Source organism: Rhinatrema bivittatum, chromosome 4 (genome assembly GCF_901001135.1).
Source record: "Rhinatrema bivittatum chromosome 4, aRhiBiv1.1, whole genome shotgun sequence".
Taxonomy (NCBI): Eukaryota; Metazoa; Chordata; class Amphibia; order Gymnophiona; family Rhinatrematidae; genus Rhinatrema; species Rhinatrema bivittatum.
Window position 1 is genome coordinate 236,542,917 of NC_042618.1, and position 15,499 is coordinate 236,558,415.

Genomic DNA, 15,499 nt, shown 5'->3' on the forward strand with positions numbered 1-15,499 from the left:
ACTTATTGCTCACGATGTTTTCTTCACAAGCTTCATCTTTGCCATTTTGGGATGTGTTACTGTAAATGCAGGCCTACTTCTCTCCATTCTATTGTTTTGGTTGCTTTCATGCTTTGAACATGTAGGGAGTTCTTATTCCTTGAGGGCTGATTTGTGACTCTTAGCCTTCAGCACAACTAAGAGGTTTTGGTTTCCTTCTGCAGCGTAATATGTTTGTTTTCCTTTCTGCACATTCAGGGCCTTGACATGCTGCAGCTTAAATGCGAAAGTCATGTTTTCAGAATGCTTTTGGTGTGTATGGGGGGGTGTCTGAAACTCCAACCTATAATTCATTTGAATTATGGTGTTTGTTTGTATTGCTTTTTCTTATTTACTTTGTGTTGATTTGTGGTCCCTTTTCTTGCCTAGGTATTTTGTTTTGATTCCAGGATCAGATATTGATGAGCCATGTGGCTTATGTTGATTTGTGCCCTGTTTCAGTAGCTATTTAAGGAATTTGCATGTGCATTTCTTGATATTTAGTGTTACCCTGGCCTATTCCATTTTGGGTTTGGCCCCTGTTTTTTTTTTTCCTTGTCTTGTTTCTAAGGCCCCGATAACTCTTAAGTATGTTACACTGAGGGAGGTTTTACTACCAGCTCTCCAGTTATTTTCTGAGATGGTCTGATCTTAAACCTCAACCGGTACACTTTGTGTAAATTGGAATTTGCCGAAACATCCCATCTTCTGTGAACTTGCATGACTGCTGAAACATAGCCATATGTTTCATTTTCAACAATTGTTTCCTTTCCTGTGCTAAGCTTTATTCAGGAGAATCTCTTCTTTCAAGTTACGCACTTATTTGAGAGTACATCACTATTTTACCATAGTTAACGCCATTGTATTTTTATGAAATCTGTAATATTACAGCGCACACAACTCGCTTTTCCGCATGAGCTCTATTTTATTTCAGAGGGAGGTCTTTTGAGATGGGTTGCCTTATTATTAGAAAACGTTTGAGTGCTAATCCCCAGAGCAGTGCAAGTCCATTGAAAATATTTACCTCCAATAGTAGTGTTTTTCCTGAATTCACACAGCTGTCCTGCCTTTCCTTTGGGAGTTGTGCACATTAGGCCTAGCTTCACTTAAGTTGAAAAGAAATTGCTCTTTGGTGTGAATAGCAGGCAGTTGGTTTAAAACCTAGTGCCAAGTTCTGCTATTCTAAGTTTGGGAAGGTTCTTGGGATGGCACATGACCTATCGGTGTCAATCCACAAAAATATCTGCAGAGGTAAGTAATTTATACTCTTGTTAGTCTGCAGTTGGGTTTAATAATAGGAGTATAAACTCCTATGGGAGAAGATTAATGTTCTGCAAAAAATAATAACAATATTAGAAGTTGTAACAATTCTGTTTTGGTCAACCACTCCATTTTCAGGGATAGGGAAAGGAAACTTTTTATTACAGTCCACTTAATTGGGGCAGATGCTTTTTTATTTCTGCTGGTGGAAAACCAATTTATTGACTTTGACAATTTAATATTTAATAAATAAATTTAATATTTATTTCTACGTTAAATAGTTATACTGCTTATATTAAATAATATAATTTATTTATTTATTACCAGTTAAACTATTATTTTAAGTTATCATTATGTTAAATTGTCTAACAGTTATACTGTTCCATATGTTCTACAGTTCCATGTAAAGCTCCGCTCTCTGTTGAGCAGTTCTTTGTTCTATGTAAACCGGAGTGATTTGTAGTCCCTACAAGAACTTCGGTATATAAAAAATTAAAAATAAATAAATAAATAAAATAAAAATCACTTTTGTATTTATGGTGTGTGCACAAAGCCTTGCGTGACTAAAGTAGATTAAAGTGCATGTTTGTTGAATGCATGTTCCTGTGAGTCAATAGCGTAGCCCAGCTTATCTTTTTGTATTTCAGACCACCCAAAATTCCTGCTTGGGAATGTTGGTCTGGGTTTAGCTCTCATCTTATTCATGCACTAGCATTTTAGAGCTTGAGGGATTCCTTTAGCGGTGCAGGGAGAATGGATCAGAAGCCATATAATTTTAGTAAAAGGCATGATGCTGTAGCTGTGGCTTGGATAGCCAGGCCCTTCATCAGTGAGCCTGATATCCTTCTGTGCTCTGGTCCTTTAGGGTATACAAAAGCCAAGCTTGAAACTTGATGAAAAAGTGGAGGTGAACGAGCCCTGCACTGACATCCGTGCTTCCCCAGATCAGGGCATGCGAATGAACATCCCGCTGAAAAGAACCAGGCGTGTCAAGTCAGAGGTACGCACATTGTGTATCCAGGATGCAGCGGCCCGACAATTGGAATTGTTTCACCAGTGCAGTTATGCTACAGCTATTTTGGCAATTCTGGGATCCTGGGACTGTTAGGTGCCACTAGGATTTTCACAGCTTTATAGTATCCTTGCCGTTTCCTAGTTTAAATATAACTCTGAAAAGAAATACAAACCCATCTTTGGTTTCAGACATTTGAAGGTATCTGCTGGGGTTTTTTTCCCGGGAGTATTCCTCTTAAAGCGTAGAGAGCCCAATTACTTCACTTTGACATTCCTTTATTCAAGCCCACAAAATAATAGTGGCATAGTAAAATCATCCTTTCTATTAAACTTAAAGGAAGATAGTTTTGCTTTCAGAGGGATTATGGTAAAATTGGAACAGATTCCTCACTGCCGGACTAGTAATATCAAGTCTCTGCAGTTGAGAGGACATTTAAAGCCAGGCAACCTGCTCTGTAGGGGCAGGAAAAGCAGTGGGATGTGAGGGTACTTTGAGGGGTTAAATTTAGGTTAAAGGAAACAGTACTCATACTGAGATTTTGCTTGTTTCTAAATTTTTTAGGTGTTTCAAGGCCTCTGGAAGACTTGAAGGTCTGCTGTACTCCTTGGTTTATTATGAATAGGGTCTTTCGTTTTCAGTTTAAACCAATATTCATCCATAAATTCCTCGATTTCTCCTAAGGTGACAGTTGATTTAAATGGATATTCACCCTAATTTTAAGCTGATTAAAAAGCTGCTCCAGAGCTGTAGAGGCTCCAGAGCTGTAGAGGCTTCAAGGCCTCCAGTCACTGCTGGAAGCCAGTGTAGACCAAAGCACCTGCTGTGTTTCAAGTCCCACCCCCACACCAATGAAAGCACTTGCCCTCTAGTGCTACCCATGCTATGTCAAGTCCCAGCTCCTCAGCCCCTAAGCAATCACAGTGCCTGCTGGCTGGTGCTGCGAATACATTTGAAGCAGGCCCTGTCCACCAGAAGCACTTCTGTCAGGCTCCCTGGCCCTACACAATTGCAGAAGTGCAGTGCTGCAGAGCACAGGAGCATCAGTAAGCAGGCTGCTGAAGGAGAGAGGAAAAGCCTAGAGCCACCACACCAGTAAGGATAAATGTTGTTGCAGTGCAGGTTTGGGGGGGGGGGAGGGATATTCTCGGCAAGGGTGTGGAAAAAGAGAGAGGGACATGTTTGTCAGGGGATGGGAGTAGAGATGGGGATTCTACTGAATAGATGGGTGGGAGAATCTGCTTAATATTGTTTTGTTCTGGCTTCTGTCCACCAAAATAAACTCCAGTATTTACTCTGAAAAATGAGTCCCTTTTTTTCCAATTGATTTTCTCCAGTTTTGTTCTTGTCATAATAAACCCTGATGAATTCCTAGGAAAAATAAAGAACCTAATTGTGAAGTATTTTGAAAGCCTTAATGCTTGCCCAGAGTTGTTTAGAAATGTTACTGTTAATTCATTAATTTTGAAATCTTTATATTGCTTCCCTATAATTGCTTTGAACCCCTAGGGATATCAGTAGACAATTTGGGCCAGTCTGAACCTATGCCACATGAGAAAATTGTTAATTCATAAATTTATTTTATTTTTTTATTTTAAGTCTTTTCTATACCGTCGTTTGGTGGGGACCGTCACAACGGTTTAATATCAGCAGCAAGTTTAATATCTAGGGATTTAAAAAATCTTCTAGGATTTATGCACCAGGGATAAAAGAAACTTGCCATGTATATGTGCCTGCGTCCTTCCCATCCCATAAATTTTGTTTTCTAGTGAGGAGAAGGGGGGCAGGGTGGCGAGTACATTTCTTCCCTGGTGAAGCGCACATCAGCTCCACCCCACCCCACCCTGCTACATTCCCTTCTTTTTATTTCTCATCCAGCCTCTCCCTACTGCAGCCCTTGCTTGCTTGCTTTCTCTTTCTCACAGTTTTCCCCCTCCCCCCCCCCCCCCCCCCCCCCACACTCTCTCTCTCTGTTCTCTTCTCCTTCTTATCTGACTCTGTCTCCTCCTAGACCTTGATGCCTTTCTTGGGGGCCAAAGCCACGTCTGCCACCATCTGCTCTCCAGGCCGTCTGGACGTGTGTGTTTTCAAAACATTGTTAATATGCATTAAATGTGAATACTTATTCTGTGTCTATAAACTCCTTATTCAGAATATTACAGTATGAGAAATATATTACATAAGGCTTGCCATACTGGGTCAGACCAAGGGTCCATCAAGTCCAGTATCCTGTCTCCAACAGTGGCCAAGCCAAGTTACAAGTACTTGGCAGGATTCCAAAGGGTGGACAGATTCCAAGCTACTTATTTTAAGAATAAGCAGTGGATTTCTACAACTCTTCCTTAATAATTGTTAATGGACTTTTCTTCCTGGAACTTGTCCAAACCTTTTTTAAACATTTCTACACTAATAGCTTTCACCACATCCTCTGGCAATGAGTTCCAGAGCGTAATAATGCGATGAATAAAAAAATATTTTCTCATATTAATTTTAAATGTATTACCCAGTAACTTAATTGTGTCTCCTGGTCTTTGTACTTTTCGAAAGGGTAAAAAAGATGAATGTTTATTTGTTCCGTTCCACTCATTATTTTACTGACCTCTATCATATCTCCCCTCAGCTGTTTCTTTTCCAAGCTGAAGAGTCCTAACCTCTTTCGTCTTTCTTCACAGGGGAATTGTTCCATCCCCTTTATCATTTTGGTCACCCTTTCTGTACCTTTTCTAATTCTGCTATATCTTTTTCGAGATGTGGTGACCAGAATTGAACACAGTACTCAAGATGAGGTTGCACCATGGAGCAATACAGAGGCATTATGATATTCTCTGTTTTATTCTCCTTTCCTTTCCTAATAATCCCTAGCATTCTATCTTCTTTCTTGGTTGCTGCTGCACACTGAGCAGAAGATTTCGATGTATTTTCATCGATGACACACAGATCTTTTTCCTAAGTGGTGACTCCTAATGAGGAACCTTGTGTTTTATAGCTATAATTTGGATTACTCTTAAGTGCATCACTTTGCACTTGTCTACATTTAAATTTAATTTGCCATTTGTTTGCCCAGTCTCCCAGTTTTGCAATGTCCTCTTGCAATTTCTCACAATCCTCTTGTGATTTGACAACTTTGAATAATTGTGTGTCATTGACAAATTTAATCACCTCACTTGTTCCCATTTCCAGGTCATTTATAAATATATTAAAAAGCATCTGTCCCAGAACAGATCCCTGGGATACTCCACTATTCACCTTTTTCCATTGGGAAAATTTACCATTTAGCCCTACTCTCTGTTTTCTATTTTTTAACCAGCTGGCAATCCACAAAGGATACTGCCACCTATTCCATGATTTTTTAATTTCCTAAGAAGTTTCTCATGAAGGACTTTGTCAAATGCTTTCTGAAAATCCAGATACACTATATCGACTGGCTCACCTTTATCCACATGTTTGTTTACGCCTTTAAAAAAATGATGTAGCAAATTTGTGAGGCAAGTCTTAATTAACCAGACTGTGTTCTAAAATAGTAAGTGAATGGAATATACAATTTGCATGAGATGTGGGGAACATGGCAGCATTCCAAAATTTCCTTCCGTCCAAAATTTCAGTGAGGGAATATTTTGCAGTTTCCTTTTCGCATACTAGACCTATTCACTACTCTTGGGATTTCCCCCCTGTTTCTCAGCTGTCATAGACAAAGGGCACACCCTTTTTATGATCTCACTTCTGGTCATAAAAGAGGAGTGGTCGTAGCCCCTGCCAGTTGTTTGTCTCCTGCAGCTGTGGACAAGGGTACTCCGATTCATCATGCTCCCAGACAAGCTAATGCATAAAGCTGTGCATTCAAATTGTGCACTGAAATTCAGCTTACAGTTTCCTCATGTACAAGCTACTTTTATTGTTTTGAATTCCTGATGCAGTAAGTTAATGCTATGCTAATGCATCGGGAATTTAAACATGCACATGCCTAGTTAAAATGTGCATTCAGCACACCCTTGAAATGAATAGCTGGCTTTGGCAGTGGCAATGTGTGGGTGAGTTTGCACCGTGTAAAGAAAAAAAAACAAACAACCCTGAATGCAGAGGGTTTAATAAAGTGGGTGGGCGGGAGAAGGTCCTGTTTTGAGCAGTTGAAAAAGTTGTGCTTAGGCAAAGGCTGCCTGAAGCGGGGAGGCCCTTGCAACAGGAATGGAAGTGGTGCAGCAGCAGCAGCCTTTTTGTACGGGCCAGTCCCCATACGTGCCAGCACAGCAGTGCTGTGGAACTTTACATTATCTCTGACCAGGAGAAAAGTTGCCAGCACATCTCTCTGCATTGGCAGGTAATGCTTAATGCCCTCATTTGCATTGGATTGCCATGCGAGGGTGCTAAGAAGGTCACGGTTTTAGATGCACATTCTGCGCATGTAAAACTCCTTGCTACATCTGCAGTTAGGTTTACATACGCAAAATATGCGCACAACCACTGGTAAAATTGTGCGTTCTGTTTAATGCATCTTATAGAGACCATTGAGCTCCTGTGGCAACAATCTCTTAGGGTTGATTTCCTCAGTGTAATTGCCTCAATAAGGGGTCTTCCTAGAAGGGGCACTCAATCCCTGCTCCCTCCTAGCAGGACCCTTCACTTTCTAGAGATTAGGGGATCCTAGAAGGACGTAGGCCTATTGAAAAGAAAAGTAGATAAGATGCTTATTGGCTTGTGGTCACTCTCCCCCACCTTCCACCTCTCTCTCTCTGTCTCTCTCTTTTTCTGCCCCTCTTCTCCTGGGTGCTCTTATTGGAAGCCTCTTAAAAAAAAACCAAACAAACAAAACACAGCAAATGGAGCAGGTCAAGAAGAGAGAAGCCATGCGCCCAAGACAGGAATGTGGTCATGGCATGCAGGCCAGGTGGCTGCCAGTATCCAGCATTTGCAGTCTCCCCAGAGAGGTGATGAGTTTTCTGGGGGCCAGGAGTGGGAGGAGAAATGAGGGCTGCATTTAGCTGCACAGCTGTAACATTTGGCCGACCATGGCATGCCTACTGCAGCTGGCTATCTCTTATCCCGGACTCCAGGCCAGAATGAGGCACCTCTGAAAACATTCGAATGCTGTCTGAGTTTCTGCCCTGCTCCTCCGTGAGGTGTGCACGCATCTTTATTAAAGATCCTATGGCGAGAACAGACTCCGTGGTGCACACCAATGATGTCATCGTGCTAGGGTATTTTAAATGCACTCTTACAGCAGTCTGGCAGCTCAGCAACAGATTCTCCTGCATTCTTGCTGGTGTTTGTTGCTCTCCAGTCCTGCCTTGCTCCAGTTCCTCCCGCGTTCCTTCCTCTTTCCAGTATTGCTCTGCTCTTGCCTTGCTCTCCTTCCTGCCTTGTTTCTAGTCCATGCCTTTCTTCCAATCCTTCCTTGTCCACTTTTTCTTCTTGCCTCCTCAGACTATTTCCTTGTGCTTTGACCTCTGTTATGATTCAGATCCTGCTTGGACTGCCATCTGACCTGACCTAGACTTGAATCCTGTTTCTGACTGCCTCGACCTATTGCCTGGACACTGATGATGCCTGACCTCCGCCTGCTTCGACCTATTGCCTGGCTACCACTCCTTTCTGACCACTGCCTACCTGATCTGTGGAGCGTTGTTCTGCTGTGGAAATTTGCTCAAGTCCTGCCAGCCTCTGAACCCAAGGGTTCAACCTATGGGGGAAGAGACTGGTATAAGTGAAGCCACTTTATCCCAGCTGCAGCGGGCCTGCCTGCTGTTGACGTGGGCCCAGCCATTTTCGCAATCTGGGTAATACCAACCATGCCTCAGCCTAAGGACTCGCACTCCATGACAGTAGCAGATTGAGCACAGGGCCATGGGACTGCTGCAGTTTAAAAAAAAAAAAATTAAATAAATGAGGAAGTAATGTGTTAGCTTCTCTGATGTAGTAGCTGATATTCAGCGTGCAATAACACTGCTAGAACTTAACTTAATGAAGCTGGCTCCTTCTTTTTCACCTATGATAATGGTCCAGGGCTTGACCCTTCAGAAGTAGTGTGAACTATGCCCTTTGCAGAAGAAGGTCGGTGAGAAGGAATAGGACTGGTATCGAATGTTCCACCCCTGGCTATAGGGAAGGAGGAAACATTGCCTCCGGGGCAAATGGGGCTGATGCTCTCTTCAAGGGAAGGGAACCCAAGGCTTATAATAGGAGACCTAGTACAAAGTATCACCTTAGATCTCATTAGGTGCCTAGCAGAGGCCTATAATATGTGTTTTTCACCAGGCTTTGTACTGGTAATACACCATGCCTTTTGTGCAGTTAGAGAGCAGATTCCCTGGGGGATTCAAAATGCTGGAACTAGGGTGCTGTAGAAGATAAAAACAGAAGGCTTAAGTGCCTGTGAGAGATGTTGGGATGGAAATCCTCTCCTGCCTTGACTGTTTTGTCAAATTCAAGTGGGGAAGAGTGGTTAGTGGATGCCTTAGGGTCCAGTGCACCCCTGATCTCCAACGGGGAAGGGGAATATTTATTGAAAGAGGCGGATTTCTCGATAGGTTGTCCCAGAAAGAGGAACTTGCAGCCCTTATTTCCAGTGTGCAGGTAGCTTTGAAAATTTAATGATCCAAGGCAGAAGACTCGATGGATGGGGATCCCCATCCTTCAAGGAATAAGGAGGCCATCTAGGTCCTTCCCTTTGCCATGAGGCTCTAAGACAAATGATTCTGACAGAATGAGACTCCTCTCAGAGAAGGCAGGATAATGGATAAATTATACCCCCTCCCTGTGAAAGAAAAGAACAGGCTGTGGCAAGTCCTGAAGGTTTTGGCAGTGGCCTGTAGTACTACCATCCTGGTAGAGGGAGGTACAATGCTAAGAAACCTTTAGAATAGGAAGATAAATGGTCCTAAAACAGTTCTTCTCCATGAGGGCCATGGCAATCCAGACCTTCATATATGGAGGCCACATGGCATGTGCAGCTTTATGCTGGGTTCAGCAATTGCCCGAGAATCAAGAAGCCACACATCTGGAATCAGCAACAAACGTTTTGGTGGACACCTTTTACGATCTGGTTAGATTAACCTTCAGGTCAGTCACCTTTAGGGTGGCAACCATGAGGTTTCTTTGACTCCGTAATTGGGAGGTGGATGTAGCCTCCAAGTCATGTCCGTAGAAACACCTTTAGAGGGGGGACTCCTAGTCAGAGAAGACGTTGGAGAAATTAGTAAAGGTCTTCTGTGCAACCAAGCCCCAAAGACTCCCAGAGGATAGAAAGCACAGAGTGCCTATGGCTTTAAAAGACAGCAGTTCAAATACCAAAGCAAGGGTAAAGCATCAGGCATGACAGCAGCATACACATCAAGAGGTAAATCTCAGTCCCTTTGTGGGGCCAAGAGGTCAAGGTCAGATCTGCCTGCAGCTGCAGATAGTGGTCACCCTCCACAATGATATTAGCCAGGTCCCTCTGTTGGTAATACCACTAGGCGGGCGCCTAGCCCAGTATTACATGGAGTGGGCCCAGATTACAATGGACCGGTGGGTACTTGAGATGATCTTAAGGGGGCATGCATCTGAGTGTATTTCCACAGGGCCAAACTATCTTCAGATTCCCATGAAACATTTATTTCAAGGTTTCCTTTATTTTTGTGTTTTAGGCCAGCCATTTCAGTTTCAAGCCTTGCCCTTTGGATTTTTGATGGTACTGAGGTCTCTCCCCAAAATAATGGTGCTGTGGTGGCAGCTCTACACATGCAGTGGATAACAGTTCATCCATACTTGGACAATTAACTCATCAAAGCACAATCTGCCCAGGAGAGCCAGCAGGCTTGGCCATGGTGATCAGCTCCTAGAAAGACTGGGTTGGTTAGTGAACTATGTAAAAAGCAGCCTGAAATCTTCCCAGTCACTAGAAGTCTTAGGTGCACACTTCATTACAAGGGAAGTGGTGTGTACTTGTCACCCAAAAGAATCTTCAAAATAGTAAAACAAGTGAAGACATTTTCATGCCAAAGAAGTATGCAGGGTATTGAATTAACCTTCAGGTACTGGGATTAATGACTGCTGCATTACACTTAGTCCCATGGGCCAGAGCACATATGTGTCTGTTGCAGCAGTCACTACTAATCTGTTGGTTGCCAGCGTCCCAGATGTACGATCATCGTCTACAGGTTCCCTGGGTGATGAGAAAGCTTGAACTGGTGACTGGAACCTAGCAACCTCTTAAAGGGGGTAGACATATCCACCTGACTTTGTCATGCTAATAACTGATGCCATTATGGTCCAGTAGGGAGCACATTGCCAAGGTCAAATGGGTCAGAGAACGTGATCAGAAGAGGAAGCTCTATGGCCAATAAATAGGTTAGAGTTGAGGGCACTTCTCTAAACTTGGCACTTAAGGCCTTCCTGCCAAGGTTACAGGAGAAAGCAGTCTGACTCCTGTTGGACAGCGCCATGGAGGTAGCATATGTGAACAAGCAGGGAGGCGCACACAGCTCCAGGTTTGCAGAGGAAGTGAGTGAGATAATTATTTAGCAAAGAAGTACCTAATCCAGTTGTTGGTGTCCTATATTGTAGAAGGAAAAATGTGCAAGCAGATTTTCCAAGCAGGAACCAACTGGATCCAGGTGAATGAGAGCTCAGCTGAGAGGCATGCCAGATGATAGGAATAATTGAAGCTACTATGGATGGACTTAATGGTGACTGAAGCCAACACCAAGACAGACTAGTTCTTCAGTCAAGGGAAAGAAGCAGGATCCAGGGGGCTAGATGCCTTGTTCAAACCTTGGCTCAAGAGTAGATTTTGCTATGTATTTTTACTTTAGTCATTGATAGGCAATATGATGGAGGGTAGAATGTCATCCCTCAAAGGTGATGCTGGTAGCCCCGGATTGGCCAATGACACTGTGGTATGTGAACCTAATAAGGCTGTTAGCAGTGATGCCCCTGCAATTTCCCAGAGACCAGGGATTGCTCTGTCAAGGTTCAGTACCAACGGAGGATCTATCTTCATTTTGTCTTACAGCCTGGCCCTTGAAAGGGCCCGGACGCAAAGCAGAGAGTACTTGTAAACTGTAGTGGCTACTATGCTGAAAGCTCATAAAAACTCAACCTCGTCAATGTTTGGAGGGGAGAGAGGTTGTCTTTCTGTGTGTATGTGGAGGAGAAAGCCTGTGTGTTTGTGGGGGAGAGGGAGAACTTGTATGCATGTATGTGTGTGTGATAGGGGGGAAGAGAGGACCTGTGTGTGTTTGTGAGAGAGAGAGAGGATACAGTTTGTGTGGCCCGCCTCCTTCCCAATGTATGACAATTATAGGGTGGCTGGAAATCAAAAAATTCCATGTAGGGAGATTTTTTTAAAAACCTTATTAATTTCATTATTGGATGTTATTTGATGTCTGCTTTTTTGAAATATTATATTGGTGTTTTGGAACATTTATAAACATTTTTGAGGTTTTAATTATTGGATGCTGTATTCAACTACACTAACAGCTTTCACCACTTCCTCTGACAACGAATTCCAGAGTTTTAATTATTCCTTGAGTAAAGAAATATTTTCTCCTAATTGTCTTAAATGTATTACATAGTAACTTCATTGAATGTCCTTTTAGTCTTTTACTTTTTGAAAGAGTAAACGACTGATTCGTGTTTACTTGTTCCACCCCACATTATTATTTTACAGACCTCTATCATATCTCTTCTCAGCCATCTGTTCTCCAAACTGAAGACCCCTACCTTCAGAAGGAAATCATTCCATCCTTTTTATCGTTTTTGTCTCCCTTCTCTGTACCTTTTCTAATTCCGCTATATCTTTTGTGAGATGCGGTAACCACAATACTTAAGGTGCGGTTACACTATGGAGCGATACAGAGGTGTTATGATATTCTTCTTTTTATTCTCCATTCCTTTCCTACTTATTCCTAGTATTTTATTTGCTTTCTTGGCCGCAGCCACACACTGAGCAGAGGATTTCAACATATTATTCACTTTGACGCCTAGATGCATTTCTTGGGTGGTGACTCCCAATGTGGAACCTTGCATTGTGTAGCTATAATCTTGGTTGCTCTTTCCTACATGGATCACTTTTTATAGATGTTGCATTCCTTTCTTCAGGTGCAGTCCTCTACCCTGTCCCATGCTCCTAGAGCAGAGGTGCAGGGAGAAAACCTTGCCTGGATTTTTTTGTTGGGTGCCAGAGTATTCCTGGAGCACCAGCTTGTCCTCTGGATGGAGATCCAAATGGCATAGATGATGATGCTGATCCTGCCTCTCTTGAGGATGGTGAAATTCCCCTGGATTAGAACTGTATGGAACTATGTTGTGGTTCTTTCATAGAGATGAACTGCCAGCTCTGATTTCCCAGACCTTGAAAATTGCTTGGAGTTCCTGGGGCAGATTCAGTGTCTGATCCAAAGAGAAATCCCATTTTGGTTTCCTTGCGTAAAGCCTCTTGTTTCTTCCCTGTGATGGAAGCCATCAAGAATTAATTGGTCTTGAGTGTGGTGCCTCAGAGGCTATTTTCAAAGGGGGCAGATTTTGAGAGCGCTTATGTTTTTCCCAAGGAGGAAATGCACTTGTGTTTGCGGTTTCCAAGCAGATCACTATTCCCGAGGAAGAAGTGGTCTTGAAGGATGTTAAAGCTAAAAAGATTGAGACTATCCTTAAGCGAGCATTTGAAGCCATGGCAATTACCTTGCAGATCACTTCTTGTTATTCCTTGGTGGCTCACTCTTGTTTGCTCCTCTCCCAGGAGGTTGATGACTCTGGGGTAAACTCCAGGGCAGTTGTGGAACCAACTGCTGCCCGCCTTGGGTAGAGGTGGGCTGTGATTTGGTCCACACTTCAGCCAGAGGGGTGGCTTCGATATAATGTCCAGGCATCAGTTATGGTTGAGAAATTGGTTGGCTGATGTGACCTCCAAGGCTAACCTCACCTTGTTGCCCCTTAACGGCTCGCTTTTGTTTGGTTGTGAATTGGAGAAACTGGCCAGTAAGTGGTGCAAATCTCTGGTTCCCCGTTTGCCAAAGGATGAGAAGCAGGTGCAGTACTCCTTTCACATGAGAGGTCATTCTAGAGGATCCAAGCGTTTTCGACCATGTAGAGGACCCGACTCTGGTGGGTCTCAGTCCTTTTGTCCCAGACAACCTAGAAGAGGTGCAGGCTCGGATAGTGGAACCTCCCGAGCTTCCCAATAAAGGTTTGCCGACCCACCTCTGGGAACAGTAGATAGGGGGACGTATCTCTCTCTTATCAGAGGTGGGTCAAAATCACATCAGATCAGTGGGTTCTTGAGGTGAAAAGAAGAATATGCACTGTGGTTTCACAATGTTCAACTGAACATGTTCATGGTGTCTCCTGCCACTAGCCACAATAAAAAAAAAAAAAAAAGAGCAGTGGAAACTTCTTTGGCTATGCTCCTCAGTATGAGGGTTGTCGTCCCAGTGTCCACGTCTCATGAAAATATGAGGCGATTTTCCATTATTGAGTTATGCCAAAGGAGGAGGACTCTTTTCATCCCATCCTGGACCTCAAAGGCATCACTCATCACCTGTGAGTGAAGCATTTTTGCATGAAGACATTGCGCTTGATGATATTGGCTGTGCAGTCGGGGAAATTTCTTACCTTTTTAAGGATCTGTCAGGGGCATATCTCCACATTCACATCCGACTAAAACATCAACACTTCCTGTGGTTCGCAGTTCTGGGACGCCACTTTCAGTTTCGGGTGTGGCCCTTGGTCTGGCCACTGCTCCCAGAATCTATTCCAAGGTAATGGTGGTAGCTGCAGCAGAGTTGAGAGAGGATGGACTCCTAGTACATCTGTTTTTGGATAACTGGCTAATTCGCACCAATTCGCTGGAAGAGAGCTGCCTGGTGATTCGCAAGGTAATTTTTCCTGTTGCAGGAGCTTAGCCAGGTGGAGAACCTAGCTAAGAGCAGTCTTCAGCCTACTCAGTCACTAGAATATCTGGGGGTTCAGTTAGACACGAAGCAGGCCAAGGTGTTCCTGCCAGAAGCTCGAATTGAGAAGTTGCTAGCTCAACTCTCAGTTGAACACTCTGTGCCCGACCGTATGGTTTTACCTGCAGGTCCTTGGCTTAATGGTGGCGACCCTGGAAGTGGTGCCATGAGCAAGGGTGCATATGCATCCTCTTCAGTGCTCCCTGTTGTCTTGGTGGAATCCACAGTCTTAGGACTATTTGATTCGACTCCACCTGCTGATGGAGGTCTTCTTCCACCTGCAGTGGTGGCTGCAGGCAGATCACCTACAGAAGGGAGTTTCGCTGTTCTCTCCGGACTGGCTAGTCCTGATAACGGATGTGAGTCTCCTTGGTTGGGGAGCTCACTTTCAGGAGCTGACGGCGCTGGAGTGCAGAGGGTCTCTCTGGAACATTGATCGCCTGGAGGCCAGGGCAGTCCGGTTGGCATGTTTACAATTTGGCGACAGGCTGCAGGGTCACTCAGTCCACATAATGTCGGACAATGCAATGACTATGGCTTAAATCAGTCGGCAGGCAGGTACCAAGAACCAGCGAATGTCGTATGAAATAGATCATCTTATTGAATGGGCAGAAGTGCATCTCCAGAGGATCTCAGCCTCGCACATCGCAGACTAAGACAATGTAGGAGCAGATTTTCTCAGCAGGGAGAATCTGGACCAGGAGAGTGGGCATTGTCAGGTGAGCTGTCTCAGCTGATTTGGGATTGCTGGGGGGTCTCGATTTTGCGCACTGCATAAGTTTTGAGATTCTTTAGCCGCAGAAGAGATCTGAGGTCATTGGGGATCGATGCCCTAGTGCAGGAGTAGTTAAAAGACAAGTTGCTGTATGCCTTTCCTCCATGGCCCAGGTTGGGCAGATTGATTCGAAGGATCGAATGCCAAAGATTGGATGGTGCTCTTGGTTGCTCCAGGTTGGCCTAGGAGACCATGGTATGCAGATCTGTGGAGGCTCTTAGTGGATTTGCCTCTTTAACTTCCAGTGCACAGGAACCTATTGCACCTCTGTGGCAGTGATCTCCGCCTTGCTAAAAGCTAGAAAGTTCTCCTCTTCCTTGGCCTATGTGTGGATTTGAAGAGTGTTTGAGGCCTGGGGTGAGGATCGCGGTACTTTTCCTTGTTCGGTCAAAATACTGTTCATTTTGGATTTTTTTGCAGGATTGCATGACTAAAGGCTTGACCCTTTATTCCTTAAGGGTACAAGTAACTGCTCTCACCTGTTTCAGGGTTTTGGTCAATGGTGGATCCTTG

General features: G+C 43.8%; 1 protein-coding gene across 2 annotated transcripts in view; it reads left to right on the top strand.

Moving 5' to 3' along the window:
* The window catches only part of KDM5A (lysine demethylase 5A), a 331,505-nt gene that overhangs the window by 37,513 nt on the left and 278,493 nt on the right, over positions 1-15,499 (top strand). The window contains exon 5 of one of the 2 annotated variants that reach the window (XM_029599940.1): positions 2,144-2,278. The exons of the other annotated variant lie outside the window; for it this stretch is intronic. Coding sequence (XP_029455800.1) covers positions 2,144-2,278 — 135 coding nt within the window. The remainder of the gene's footprint in view (positions 1-2,143; positions 2,279-15,499) is intronic. 2 annotated transcript variants of the gene reach the window in all.